The sequence below is a fragment of the Phoenix dactylifera genome, chromosome 8 (assembly GCF_009389715.1).
Source record: "Phoenix dactylifera cultivar Barhee BC4 chromosome 8, palm_55x_up_171113_PBpolish2nd_filt_p, whole genome shotgun sequence".
NCBI lineage: Eukaryota > Viridiplantae > Streptophyta > Magnoliopsida > Arecales > Arecaceae > Phoenix > Phoenix dactylifera.
The window spans coordinates 12,385,090-12,400,249 of NC_052399.1; the positions used below are offsets into that span (position 1 = coordinate 12,385,090).

Below are 15,160 nucleotides of genomic sequence, written 5' to 3' on the forward strand. Positions count from 1 at the left end.
TCAAATAGCCTTCAAGAATTGACAAGCCCTGGAGGCAATGTGGGCACTTTGGTTGCCCAACTTAGAGGAAGAATTGATAGGGCAAGCATTGAATTTGAAGCACTAGTGGCAGCCTACATCAGTCACAGGGAGATCAATTCAGAACACTGCTAGATTCCATCAATGCTTTTATAGATGCAGCTGCCAGAGTTTATGAGCAACGTCGCCGATGAGGGACACCTTGTAGACAACTAGGGTTCTTCTTTTTGTAAACCCTAGGCTCATTTTGAAACACTTTTTGTATTAGAAATCAATACTTGTAATGATTTCCTCTTTAACTTTGTAATATTGACTTCAAAGGTTTACAATGATACATGAATGACATACAATTTCTTTTGAAACCTTGTGTACATTGTTGCTAACTCTGTGTATGTGATTCTGTGATTGTGTATGTGATTCTGTGATGTGCCATAAAAATCTCATAACATACCTTAAATGTTCAAATTTGACATAATTTATCAATACATATAAAACAGGGGGAGAAAAGAGGAGTCTGAAATGAATTCCAAAACAAAGGGGGAGTAAAATGAATGCAGAATTCATTAATAGAAATAACTTGAATATCCTTGAGTGGTTCATGGTAATATGCTGAATTTTACTAGAACTTGAGTTTTAAGTACCTAAGGATAATTTGTCCCCTTCATTGTTGATGACAAAAAGGAGGAGTAGAACCAATATGGATATTGGATATATTGGAATGCAAAATTTATGGTGGAATGCAAAATTGAAGAATTAGAAGAGATAAAATTGAAGAATATTGGCTTTAAGATAATTGCCCTTCTGGAAAAGAAAGGGGGAGTCAAAAAGAACTTAGCTTTCAATTATCTTGAACATCAATATTTCATTTTAACTTGATTCAAATTCAGTTGATATGCTAAAATTGCTTAAGAGCTATTAAGATCAATCTTATGCATAAGGATAGAAATGAAAGTTGACTATTTTGAATTATGCACACTGTATCTAGCTCTAATCAAAACATTATACTTGTACATCTGATCAAATACTGTGTATATATTTAAATTTCGAATTTTGCATATACTCAGTGTTTTGTCATCATCAAAAAGGGGAAGATTGTTGACCCCCTAATGGATTTTGATGAATACAAAACACTAGAGTATAATTCCATTTATCTTAACAATTTACTTGAGGATTTCATGTGTTTAATTAAGAATATTGTTAAGAAATGTCTAGGCAAGTTCCCATAATTTTATGAATTTATTGAAGAATTTTTGAGCTGAAGAAAACAGATCAGGGACAGCCGAGACGTCTCCGGGTTGTCTCAGAGACGTCTCTGGCACAAACAGGAAGAACTGGCACGACTGGAGACGTCCCCGGCACCTGCCGAGTCGTCCCCGCGATAGCGGAGTCGACTCTCTCAGTAGCGGAGTCGACTCTCTCAGAGGCGGCAGAAAGGCCGATTTCAAGTGATATGCGCGAGTCGTCTCCACAGTAAGCGGAGTCGTCCCCGCAAGTAAAAAGTAAACCTCCCGAGTCGTCCCCGAGGTAGTGGAGTCGGCTCTCTCAGGGTTTTCCAGAGGATGTCTTTTTCGGTGTTAAGGCAGCGGAGACGTCCCCTGAAAGAGCGGAGTCGACTCTCTCAGAGAATTCCAGAAGACATGTTTTTCGGAGATATAACAGCGGAGTCGACCCCGAAGCAGCGGAGTCGTCCCCATGCAAAAAGCGCAAACAAGCCGAGACGTCCCCATAAAGCGCCGAGTCGACCCCAAACAACGTCAAAAGTAAAATCTTACAGCCGAGACGTCTCGCGTTGAAGCGGAGACGTCTCCGGAGCGCCTGGGACGCGACTGACACCTTTTTGCAGGATGTTTTGAATTTCAAATCTCTTTAACTTTATCTCTAACGGCTATATTTGCTTTTTGGGCTATAAAAGGGACCTCTTAAGTGCTTCTCAATAACTTCTCACCAACCCAACACAAGATCATTCAAGAGAGAAGCAAGAGAGAGAGGTTCAAGGGAGTTAGTGCATTCAAGTGAAGAAATCAAGTGCCTTCAAGCTTCCCAACTGATTTCAAGCTCAACTACTCTCTTCCGCTCGGGATTCAAAGCTCACACTCAAGCCAACGCGATCCACATCGGAAGAACCATCATCTCCCACACTTCCAACAGCTAAAAGGGTTCTTCCGGGTTCTATTGCTTATCATTGTTATATTTGCTTATTTAGAGCTTTTAAATCCTTGTAAAACTTTTTCAATATTGTGCTTGTTCCAGTCAAGGGACTTGGAACAAGGGAAAGGCGTCCCAAGCCTAGGTTAAATTGGGGGTTATAGGGTTCGTTGTTAGCCCGGTGTAAAACAACGAGTTGGGTAGTGCACTCGCAAAACTACCGGACTGTAATTTTGGATTATAGTGAAAATTCCCAAAGGTGCTTTGGGGAGTGGATGTAGGAGCAGTGGAAGCTCCGAACCACTATAAAACCTCGTGTTTGCGATTGACTGTTCTCATCCCTCCATCTTTACTTTAGTTCATACATCTGCGTGTTTTATTTTTTTAAATAGTCAAAAAGTTTTAAAACACCCAATTCACCCCCCTCTTGGGTGACCATCTCTGGGCAACAAAAAGTATTCTACATTAAATACAATTATGTACATCACAAAAAGGGCATGGCATACTGAAAGAAAACTGTTGGACTATGAAAAGGGTCCTATCACAAGAATATTGTGGTCATAGTCCATGGCTAATGTGTTGAGTGATATATTTTGCAAGATTGAAATTATGAACATAAACTTGAATTTAGAGAAAGATTGGAATTATGTGCATGATAGTTTCCAAATGGAGTCATTATTGCAAGATTTGATTATTGATTTACATTGTATATCGAGACTTGGTTTTGCAATGATATATTTCATATATTTATTTTTAATAAAGTTACTTATTATCTTGTTGCTTGATTTATGTCGTTAAGATGTGCAGTACTTACTATGCCATCTAGTTCATGATCTGGTCTCTTACTATTTTACAAATTCAGAGAACTAATCTTGCTTGGAGTTTGTGCTACGGTAGAGTTATTAAAAGCAAAGTTTTGATTTTTTAATAATAGATTAGGGTTTATTTAAAGTTTAATGTAGGATCTTCGGATATTATTGCATTTTGTGAAACATTAAAGTTTGGATTTTAGTTATTTAATTTTACTCCACTACATGACTTAACCTATCATAATAGAATGCTTTGCATGTTTTTAAGAAAAGTTCCCTATCGTGCCCTTAGCTTACGAATTCGAGTCGAGGTGTGACAAATTTACAATATCATAAAAAGGAGAGGAAGTGCTGGTGAAGAATGATATTGTAGAGGCAGTATAGATAATCGAGTGGATACTTATGACACAAACAATTGAAAAAATAACATTTATAATAAAATAACTTTCCTCTTCATAAGTAAACAAGAAGTATGTACAAGAATAAGTTGAGTATATTTTATAGTATATTTTATATAAGTTGAGTATCAACCTTTCAAATTGGAGAAGGGTGAAATAGGCTTTTGCAATGTTAACCAATTAACGCACAAAGAGTTTTTTTTCATTTTTTTTTTGTGGAAGATAACTTGTAGCATCTAATGTGTTCTAGAAGAATAGTTATATAAGTTGCAATTTAGATTCATTTGGCATTGCTTTTAGAGGGCTGAAAAGGATTTCTTGGAGGGTTAGAAACTCTTTTGGGTTATTTTAAGATGTTTTGTAATAATTTTGAAAAAGTTTTCTAACTTCTCCAAAAGTTAAAAAAAAATCTCATGGTAAAAGCTTCAATTTGTTTTTTTAGGCAAAAGTTTTACTTTAGATATATGCTTGGAAGCTGTTTTTTTTCTGAGAGACCCAAGTTTAAGTTCTTGCAATAGAATTTTTTGTTAAAAATAATTTAAAAAAGCTTATAAGTTAATAATAGTTTATAATAACAATTTTGATGGTCTAATATAATATAATTATCATAATTACTCATAATATTCTAGTATAATGCTACTATAATATACTGTTTGATAAAATATAATTTTTAAATATTATAAAGCTAATATGTATTTTCTAAAATAGCAACCTATTACTCTTTGTACATTGACAGATAAAGGTCAGCCAAATCAAAAATCATAATGTTATATATTTTGCACTTAAAGTATAATTTCTAAATTATGATGTTTGGTAGTAGGGGTTCATAACACCCCTTATCCAACTTGCTCTAATCAATCTATATGTATTGCACTCTCTTGAAAATAGCAAAAAATTGACAACTTTTCTCCTTCTCCAGATGAGTCCTCAGTTCGATTGGAAATGGTGATCTCTCAATTTTCACAAAAAATCATGGAATAACAAGTCTACATTTATTGATGAATTGTCATTTAATGAAATCATTTAGAAATTGGTTCAGCTTATAGCAAAGACAACATACATAGTTTTTTTCAAAGAGAGATAGAAAGGAAGATACATGCAATATGGTTATCCAAGTTTAGATTTTCTGAGGATGCATCATTTAATAATTGAGCCAAAAATCTTTGATTGCTAACTGGAGAGGCATGACCACAAACACAATCTCCAATTTGTGAGATTATTGTCATCACGTCGGCATCAAGCTGGGGAGAAAACATAATCAACATGAATTTTTGAGTGCCTTCTAGTTGGTCAAGTTTAAGCAACACCTCACTAATAAAATCTAGATAGACAATTGGTAGAAAGATACGTAAGGAGAGCACCATAGCGAAGCTATTGGAATTTGTACCTAAAATTTACTTGAACAGTTGTCATACCAAGATCATTAACCACAAAGTAAAAGGTCATGAACAGGTACGATGAGCACTTAATTTCCACGCCCATGAGGAAGTCTCATCCTTCTTCCTATCTTTACCCATCAAACACGGACGAGAAGTCCACCGGCCAAGGCGGCCGATCACGTAGTGGGACAATGTCAAATACGCCTGCTATTGAATTTTCCAACGCCAACTCCTCTATTTGATATCCGGACGCAAAAAGTAATAAAATCTCTTCTAGTTTCCACGTCCAACCCACACCGTGATATATTCTCTCTTCTACAGAAACAAATATGCGTGCCTTACTCTTCCATTCAAAAGTTTCATCACTTGGTCTATGGCCAAAGGCATGCAAACTTTGACTACAATGTTTGACGTAGCATCAATATCCAGAGAATTGATACTTCCACCCCACTTCTATTTGATAGTGTCTTTGCAGCTTTTTGGTGATGGGTCTCTTTCTCTTTCACTAAGGAGTACAACATCAAAATATGGGAGTGTGTTCATAGTCCCAACCGGTGTTCTGGCATCATTTCAAGTTAGCAAGTCTACGCACGTTATCAAACCTCATTGGCATATTAGTTGTCAGAAATCTAGCCTAACATCTATATATAGAGACCTCCAGGCTCCTCACCATCCAAAACTGTACAGAGGCAAGATGATGAGGAGGGTGAGTCTCTCTATAGCATTGTTGCTGTGCATGGCCGCTGCGGCGAGCGCGCAGTCGGCGTCCAACGTCCGTGCGACATACAACGACTACAACCCGGCGCAGCACAATTGGGACCTGATTGCAACCAGTGTTTACTGCGCGACATGGGATGCCAATATGCCGCTCGCATGGCGGCAGAAGTATGGGTGGACCGCCTTCTGCGGTCCGGTCGGCCCGACCGGCCAAGCTTCCTGTGGAAAGTGTTTGCTGGTAAGAATGGAGGAAAACCTTGCCATGTTTTTCCTTCTCAAATTTCTGTTTTGTCTTTGTTCATGTAGATGTTCTTGCTTGTGAGGAGCAAGCCAGGATTTATATTCAACTAGGATTGGGCTGTGGCCAGCCAAGTCCAATCTAATCTGATTGGGTTGGGTTTGATCTGCCACTAAAATTAAAGCCCGAAATCTCCGGCCCAACTTGATCTCATTTTGTCTGAGTTGAAACTCAACTTGGTTTGGGAAATTCTTACAGCATGGGTACACTCATTTGCTCATCTACCCAGGCTATAGGAAATTCCGGTAATTCATCAGAGTCTCTTTATTTGAAGCATGGTTTTAAACAATAATATTATAATCATTGTAACAATTTTTGGCCAACCCCGTTATATTATTCGGATAGTCTTAAGTTTCTATTATTTGTTATTATTTCTCTATATAACCTGCTATTATCATATAAATAATAATGGTTATTTTCACTAGTATTTTCTTTTGAATAGAATAATATTGTTTTCAAAATTCAAATCTTTTTGTCTCAAAGTTCTACCAAAAATGATGGTTCGAAAGTACGTAATATTTTTATCTAATAAAAAGTGAATAGAAAATAATACTGTTATTTTTAGTTATTGCTCATTATTTCCTGTTGTAACACCATTACAACAGCCATTAGTTTAGTGATTATTTTAATTTTAATATTTTAAAAATTTCATTTTAGATAAATGACCGTTACAATAACTATTATAATGCTTAATAATAGTTATTGTACGGAAGTCCTTTGAATAAATTTGCTGTTGGACCAGGCAATAGCTGCTTGGAAATTTTTGCGGCTATAAACAAAGAAGATCGAAGTGTTTTGAGATTTGTGCAGGATGCATCTAATTGTTGACGTCATCATAGAAAATCATGATGTCTTTCACATGAAAGAACAACTCAAACCCCTGGAATAGGTCAAGGATCAATGATGGTTGCATTTCCTACCTTGTTCCTTAAGAGATAAAAAGAATTAAAGTTAAAACCCAATTCCGTGTTTGACCATTCTTTGTGGTTTTTTGATAAACTCGTTTAGTTGCCATTGAATTTTATGTTTAGCTTGTAATAGTCGGTATTTTATATTTGGTTCCTATACATAATTTGAATTATATTTCGACATAGTTTAATCTATATTTTCTACACACTTAGACACAAATCTAGGATATACAATTTTCAATTATTAGGGATTAAGAGGTCGACTTCGATTATCCAAGAGAATACATGCTGAATTTCTACTGCAATAACACACCACTTGGTTAAGCTTTCGATTATTCGAAAAACAGAGAAAACAGAAATGCAGGGCAAAAATAAGAATATATTTATCAAAATAAATAGTTAAGAAAGTTAACGAGATGGGACCACAGCCGACATCGCATGGCCCGAACTTAGTCCTCTTTTGTCTGAATGTCAGACGGCATGATGTAGAATTTGGATGTATATGGTATAAAATTTATGTATCTGACTTTTACCAGCGTTCCGTATTGTGTGCTCAATGCCTACTCATCCGAATGTCAGATTTCATTGTGCAGAAATTAGATTGTAGATAGTATATAATGCATGTAGCTTGTATTTTGGAGTCATGGACTGATGGTAGCTAGCTATCTTGGTGAAAATTACACTGCTTAGCTCAAAGGATTAGTTTGATCTCTGTTCTACTTAAGTAGAATATATATAGTTGGAACATCTAAATTACAAACATGGGATTCTATATATGCTTCTAACAGGCTGAGCTTGAAGCCCAACCAGCTGGTAAAATCTCTTGTTCTGATGCAAGAGAGATGAATTGAATTCTACCCTCTGTTTTTTTGTCAGACTTCCACCTGTCCTTGTTCTCAAAAGGAAACAACTTTGTGCTCAAGAGAGTGTATCCTTAATTCCCCACCCCCTTTGCACTAGATGTGATCAAATCTAGACTTTATTATAAGTAATATTTTGTGCAATAAATATCCTTAATCCTTAATTCACCTTTTGATTAACAAATGCACCAACCCGATATCCACGCGCATTAGAAACATTTTTAATATGGTTTCTTGGTACCATGTAGGTGACAAACACTGCCACTGGAGCGCAAGCCACTGTCAGGATTGTGGACCAATGCTCGAATGGAGGGCTTGATTTGGACCATGCTGTGTTCTCTCAACTTGACACAAATGGGCAAGGCATTGCTCAAGGCCATCTGATCGTCAACTACCAGTTTGTAGACTGTGGTGATTAATTATATAGCAATATCATGTGATCATCTTATGTAAACATCCACAGAAATTAAGTAATATACAATAAGGATGTCGTCTTGTCTACTTCTAATAAAAACATCATAGTTCGCTAGCAAGGTGCTTTTTTTTTTTCTTTTGCCTAAGAAAGGGGAAGGGGGGAGGAAGGGACGAGCCCACCCCCGCGTAGCAGACCCCGCTGGATCCCCACCCCGCCAGGAGAATGTTCGATGCAGGCAAAAATGACCGTGTGTTGGGCACCCCGGTCGGTTTTACTCGTACCCTCCCCATTCGTGGGCCCGGCTCGGATATCCCTCTGGGCTCCGGCACGAACCCTACGTGTAAGTACGTCATACCTAGCACCACCGAGTCTACCAGCGGACCAGTAGCCCTTCCAAACCTCGTGTCCGAGCAAGATGCTATTTCTATTGGGGAAACAAAGGGTGATTTAGAAATCCAACACGAGCCCGGCACGTGACAGGCGGTCGTACATAATATAAGGTTTAGCCCAAAGGATATGCCAAGCCTGCCTGAATTACTAAATTTATAAATAAATTTGTATCAAAGAAGGTAGTGTGGATGATAAAGCATCTAGACAATCTCAACAAAATAGACTTTTTCCCTCCAAAATTACACAATAATTTTTCAATACAAATTTAATCATTGAGGGACAACTTGCTAAATTCTAATCCTTTAGTGCTCAGCCCATAACCTTGTACGAGCTACTTACACCCCGATATCTAGTAAAAAGGCAAGAAAGAGAAGAGTGAGCTAGCTAATAGCCTTAGTAAGTAACATTTACCTCTAGTTGCGTCAAAGATACGATATGCAAGAAATGTTATTTACAAAGAACATGATTATGACCAATGAAAGTAAGTTTACCAATTTCGGGATAGGATTTCATAGGAAGGCAAACCCGTCAAAATAATATTTTAGTTTTCAAAACATAATATTTTAATTTTCAAAATATTTAATGTATCCAATCAAGAAAACCACTTTTTTATAATTTCCAATTAAGAGAATTTGAAAATATATTTTCCTCCCATCCTACAGCTACAATCAACTTTGTGATAAGGCATGAAAGTGACTAGCTCCTAAGAACAGAATATACCATCCTTCAGCATGTGCTAGCAATTTGTCATAACTAGCTAGGCCTGGAAGGAACTAGCTCTAATTCACACGACCACGATTAGCCTCATGACAAGGCCGAAGAGTTTATCCCTAGAAAACATAATACGCATGTGATTGGTATATGCTAGCGATAAGCTCCAACAACCTAACTCTAAAAAAAAAAATTGTTTTTGAACATATGGAAACAATCAGTGCTGTTGGCTAGACCGAAATTATAGTCAAACTAAATTAAAAGTAATCATTAAATCTATTTTAGAACTCATTTCCTCAGACATATAATAAACATATTTCTTTCAAATGTTTAGATGGTTTCAAAACTGGGCTTAACATCTTATTTTAAACACCTCCATCATGCAAATCAATCATTATAATCACGATCATGCTTGATCCAAAATTTTAATTTAAAATTTTATAAAGAACATGCATAATATTTAATTTAAATATAAATATAAATATGCATAAGTAATATTTATAAATATCAATTACAAATATTCAGAATATTTTTCAAATGTTGGTATAAAACTAAGAATATAAATTTTAAGATCAGATTATATGACTTGCAAGAAAAAATCACTAGGGGTAGAGGTACTTACACATCTAAATTGACAGGGTCCACAAATTCATCTTAGTAGGGTTGCACGGGATCTTAGTCAAGGGACTACAATGTAAAAACCCACTCTAATTTTTCTTTGTCCAAATGATGCAACCCTGGTGGCCTGAACCAATCTGCCTATGGGTGACCAGATCACGAAACGAGAGTCCAATCAAGCGAAAGGTTGCATGAAAGAGGTTATTAATGGTACCATCTAATGATGCCCGAGAAGGGCCAAGACAGGTGCCAACATGCTGCATAGCCACCAAAGTGGTTGAGAACCCCTTATCCAAGATCAACCAAGAACACAATAGTGGGACTCTCTAGGGGGCTATTGTTGCCTTTCCATCATGACCGAGTGCACCACGGACTACCATTCAGGTGCACCAACGAAAGAGTGGTGACAAGTCAAATTGTAGGATGGATAGGTGTGAAGGCATGCCACCAGCATTAGAGTAACTAGAAAGATGGTGATCGAAGGAAGGATACAAGAGTAGCATAACTCTAGGTATCTTGATCTTCATAAACTTTTATCATGGTCCCACTATTATTCGAAGGAGATATATTTAGATAAGGCAGTAATAGAGATCTAAATTAATACTACTCCTAAGATAGAAAGCTACTGGTATGCTAAGATAAGATAAAATAAATTTTTAACTTATATTGTTTAAGGATCCCTTAAAAAGTACAATTTCAATTATTTATACTAAATATAATAATTGCCCGCTCTGATGGTTGCTACCCACATCTAGTCTTTACTTCTAACAGTTCTAGTAATTGATGCCAGCTATCCTCCTACTATGCATGCTTATTAGCACGGTTGCTCTACAGCAATTGTCTAACTGATAATCATATCTTATTATTCTTGGCTTATCCAATATGCTTACATTTACTTTGTTCTATTCCTTCAATCAGCCATCTAGGCGAATATCGAAATTTTTGCATGAAGCTCTAAGGGCTTGTTGGCCATTCTTTTTATCCCATCCCAGTGAGCATCTGGGAACTCGGGATCCTGTGGAACTTAGTTGGTCGAGGAGAAAGGAGTCAAGTCTCACGATCTAGGGTTTCTACGAGATATCTGCCGGATTTCGAGGTATTCTTCGCTCTATCTTGCTTCCCCGATCTCAAGATCGACGCTCCAACTCAGGTTTTCTGATATGATGTTCTTCGTTGGAGGAAAAAGCTAGGGTTTTGATTTGATTTCATCGGTCGGAGAATTGGAGCAATAGTGAGGATGTCGTGCATGGAGGCGACGGATCCAGCGGCGGCGGACAAGGACGCAAAGCTATGAAGAAGGTGTACAGAGTATTAGACCAGGAGGAGGGGATCGAGGTGGCATGGAACCAGGTGCGGTTCCGGAGCTTCAGCGAGGATCGAATGATGATCGACTGGCTCTTCACTGAGGTTCGGCTCCTCCAGGAGCTCCGGCATGAGAACATCATCGCACTGTACCGGGTGTGGATGGACTCCAAGCACGGCACCCTCAACTTTATCACCAAGATCTGCACCTCCGGCGACCTCCACGAGCACCGGAAGTGCCACCGCAACGTCTCCCTCAAGGCTCTCAAGAAATGGTCCCGCCAGATCCTCATGGGGGGATCTTTGTTAAGAAAGTTCATTTTAGAAGATGAAGAACTTTGCCTCTTTTTAATTTTAATAATTTTGTTCTTTCTTACCTTTTTTGTTAGTTTTGTAAAGCCATATGTCAATTTTTTTTAGTGGAATTTTAGTAAGAACAGAGCAGTTTGTAGGTTGTCTTTTTTTTTCCTCCCCTTCTAAAATCTAAACGTATCATTTTGCTCGATAAAGGAGAGATTTTGAAGGGTTTGCTTGGCTTTTAGGTCCTAAGAGGACTCACGAGTATTTATTTCTAGGGTTTTAAGTCTTTTAGAGGTGAATACGAGGAAAGACTAAGAAATTTGATTGGAGTTATATGAATCTTTCAATTTTGAATCACTAGTCCAACTTTTCTTCTTGTTTATTCTTTATCTGGAGTTTGGAGAAGTTAGGATTTAATGATTCTTTTTTTTCAAAAATAGGTTGTCTTTTTAAGGAAAAATAGTTTCTTTAGGGATTTTTTTTAAAAAAAATAGTTTGGAGAAAATATTCATTTCTTTGTGACGGTGAAGGAAAACTTTGTGTTGGATCGACACATTGCTAGATCTATATTTTTTTGTGATTTGTAAGGTCCTATGAGAAGATAGGTACATCAAATCTGTAAAGAAGACCGAGTCATTTCTTTGTGACTGGCTGGCTGACTGCTATGGTGCCCGATTATTTTATTTTCTAGTTTGATTTTCTCATGTATTGCAAATTTGTTATATTCATGATTTGTTAGGGTTTATTTATGCTTATTGGTTTTTGCTAGAAATGCTAGCTTTTTGAATAAGTTCATGATTTGTTTTGGATTTGAAAAAATGTTGTCTTAACCTTGAAAACTTTTTAAAGAATGGTGAATATTCTGATATTGATGGTCTTGATCTGTTTTCAAAGTTAAAAATTTTAAAAGAAGTTTTATAAACAGAAACTAATACCCCTATTGATACTTTAAATTTTATAAAAAAAATAATTTTTTTTCTAAATGTATACATTGCTTATAGAATATTGTTAACAATTTCTATCGGTTGAAAGAGGTTTTTCAAAATTAAAGTTAATAAAATCTTATTTGCGGTCAACTATATCATAAAAAAGATTAAATGAATTAGCTATATTATCGATTGAAAATAATATTTTAATGAATCTTGAGTACAAAAGTTTGATTAGTAATTTTATATATCAAAAAGCCAGGCATATTATTTTTAAGTAAATTTTTAAAGTATTTTGTACTTATTAAAAAATTTCATCATTAAAAAAAAAAAAAAAAAAAAAAAAAAAAAAAAAGAAAAAGCCTCTCTCAGTGTCTTCCCCTTGGGCCCCAAATGCATCGTGCCGCCCCTCACTGAGTTCATTTTTTTTCTTAAAAATGGGGCGGGGGAAGGACAGATACAGTGTCTCTCCGTGCAAGTTCGTATTATATATAGTGCAGAGGAAACTGCTGAGCGCATCACAAGAAAATGTCTTACTTCGCGAGAGTAGGGGAAATTCGTCCTGCACATGCGCCTGTAGATGAAACACCTCCGGAGATTGAACGTCTTATTCAGCTGTGGCGCAGCAGTTGCCCTACCAATGGAGGAGAAATAGAAATCAACGATGCCGACTTGGTAAGAATTCCAAAGATAGGCGAAAGCGGCAGCATCTACAAGGGCAAAAGGTGCTACACCATTTATCGAGTGCCACCTGAAATCTATGTATGCGATGCAAATGCCTACCAGCCGAAAGCTGTATGCATCGGCCCCTTCTTCTACGATCAGAGAAAAGATTCACGTCTGAAATCCATGCAAGATTACAAGTATGTATGCGTGGACAAATTAATTTCCGGGCACGATCGGGAAGTTTTGGTCGACAAGTGCCTGTGGAAGATGAAGGAATTGGAGGGACGCGTTCGGAGCAGATATTCGGAGACGTTTCCATCAATAAAACCCGATAAATTCGCACAGATGCTGATGCTGGACGGCTGCTTCCTCCTCTATCTCCTGCTAAGGCGTGCTCCTGGGGAAGCAGCAGTCTCTGACGACGACGACGACGATGCATGGCAACTTGTCGGCAGATTGTGGATCTGGAACCTAGTGAAGTATGATCTCCTGTTGCTTCAAAACCAGATCCCGTTCTTCGTCATCCGGCACTTGTATGACTTACTTAGGCCCGGCGACAACAATATCAATCTTGTGGACTGTGCGATCAATTTGTTCAGCACTCTTGATCCCTGCAGAAAACTGGAGCAAACTAGATTCTTTATTCGAGTGGAAGAGGTCCATCATTTGCTCCATTTGATTTACTTATCTATCCTCCCATGCCCACAGTATTGCGAGACATACCGCGAGCAACAATCCCCACAATGGATCCCTAGTGCGACAGAGCTCCAAGGAGCTGGAATCAAGTTTAAGAAGAGGAAGAAGACAGGAGGCTTCTTGAGCTTCTTGGACATAAGGTTCTACAGAAGGTTCTACGGTGGAGTGATCGAAATCCCCCAACTAAAGGTACATGATTACAGTGTCAGCTTGTTTCGAAACCTTATTGCCTTTGAACAGTGTTATCCGGACACTCAGCAGTGCATAGCAGCTTATGCTGCCTTCATGAATCTCCTCATCAGCACCAAAAGAGATATGAGGTTGCTACATCTGAATGAAATTCTCATCAACGACATGACCGTCGACAAAGATGCAGCAAATTTTTTTGGCCGCCTCTGCAATGAAGTTCACTATGCGCATGATAGAAACTACCTTAGAGGATTATTTCGTGAAGTGACTACGTATTATGATTCCATATGGCATAAGTGGCGTGCACAACTTCACCAGAATTATTTCAGCAATCCATGGTCGATCATTTCGGTGATTGCCGGTGCTCTCTTGCTTTCACTCTCTCTCATCCAAACCATTGTTACTGGCCTCTCCCGTTAATTCTGCAAGGATGCTTCAGCATTAATGTTTTAAGTTGTTCTTCTGTTGTTTTATGCTGTAATAAGCATGGTGTGATGCGTCGTCTGTGATTCTCTCATCGCTTAATGTGTATGATGTGGTTATGTTGTATGCTGCGCGTGGCCAATTTATTGTGTTTCTCCTTCACTTTGTCGGTCTTGGATTCCCTGGTCAAATGTTCCCGTGGGAGAATTACAGAGACAATAAAATTTCAAGTTTTTGTTTTTGTTGTGGAAGAGCTTTGTAATCTTAAATTCCATCATTCAAGAATTTGTGCTTGTACGTACTTTTCTCCAAAGGGAACTACTTTTCATGTCCTAATGCCACACTACAACAAAACATAGGAGACTATCTATAGGCTTATGGCCTCGTACATTCGAGATGCATGCATCCACAGCAGGTGACACGTAAGGGAAATGAATAGATGCATATAATAAGGAAATACTTGTAATCTACGCAAAGGAATCGTAGAGAAGAGGAGATCCAAATCAAATAAAAAGACTAGGTTACTTAGCCATCATCACCACACTGCAGGAAAAAAAGAGTATTGCCGACTCTTTATTGCCGACACGATAGAAGCGTTAGAAATTTTTTTTCCAGCGGAAAAGCTTGCCAACGCTTCTTAAAAACGTTAGCAAATAATGGGCTCCACCAATGCTTTTGTTAGCGTTGCCGGAAGTTACCCATTACAGATGCTTATAAGCATCGAAAAAGTTAATTACCTCCCCACTCTCAAATCTAGCAATGGTCTCACATAGGGGGAGCAGTGCCCATTGTCACCGGTGAACCCGCTCACGGGGAGGTTGTATGCGACCCCTGTTGCCGGATCGTCGAAGGGACGATCCCTCTCCCTCTAGGAGGATTCTTGGAGTCGCACACCCCGGAGCATCGCAAAGAGCCTGAGTTTGGGGCAGTGAGGGAAAGGAGCCGACGATGCTTAAAAGCGTCATTAGAATCTAGCTGGCTAATTACCACTA

At 37.9% G+C, this 15,160-nt stretch overlaps 3 protein-coding genes across 3 annotated transcripts; all 3 read left to right on the forward strand.

Annotated features, from left to right (window-relative positions):
• The first annotated feature begins 5,419 nt into the window (after positions 1-5,419).
• LOC103695821 (pathogenesis-related protein PR-4) lies at positions 5,420-8,065 on the forward strand. Its single transcript, XM_008777240.2, has 2 exons — positions 5,420-5,704; positions 7,781-8,065. The coding sequence occupies exons 1-2, from the start codon at positions 5,444-5,446 to the stop codon at positions 7,949-7,951; spliced, it is 432 nt and encodes a 143-aa protein (XP_008775462.1). The 5' UTR covers positions 5,420-5,443; the 3' UTR covers positions 7,952-8,065.
• Positions 8,066-10,956: 2,891 nt separating this feature from the next.
• Positions 10,957-11,388, forward strand: LOC103695827 (probable serine/threonine-protein kinase WNK11). Its single transcript, XM_008777245.2, has one exon. The coding sequence runs from the start codon at positions 10,957-10,959 to the stop codon at positions 11,386-11,388; it is 432 nt and encodes a 143-aa protein (XP_008775467.2).
• A 1,263-nt stretch (positions 11,389-12,651) lies between these two features.
• Positions 12,652-14,481, forward strand: LOC103695826 (UPF0481 protein At3g47200-like). Its single transcript, XM_008777244.3, has one exon. It carries the CDS (start codon positions 12,723-12,725, stop codon positions 14,163-14,165), a length of 1,443 nt encoding a protein of 480 aa, XP_008775466.2. The 5' UTR covers positions 12,652-12,722; the 3' UTR covers positions 14,166-14,481.
• The last annotated feature ends 679 nt before the right edge of the window (positions 14,482-15,160 follow it).

What these genes read in the sequence shown, in the direction of transcription:
- LOC103695821 (XM_008777240.2), top strand. Translation starts at nt 5,444, where the DNA reads ATGATGAGGAGGGTGAGTCTCTCTATAGCATTGTTGCTGTGCATGGCC. An exon ending in CCTGTGGAAAGTGTTTGCTG is followed by an intron (nt 5,705 to 7,780) that starts GTAAGAATGGAG and finishes GGTACCATGTAG; the next exon opens with GTGACAAACACTGCCACTGG.
- LOC103695827 (XM_008777245.2), top strand. Translation starts at nt 10,957, where the DNA reads ATGAAGAAGGTGTACAGAGTATTAGACCAGGAGGAGGGGATCGAGGTG.
- LOC103695826 (XM_008777244.3), top strand. Translation starts at nt 12,723, where the DNA reads ATGTCTTACTTCGCGAGAGTAGGGGAAATTCGTCCTGCACATGCGCCT.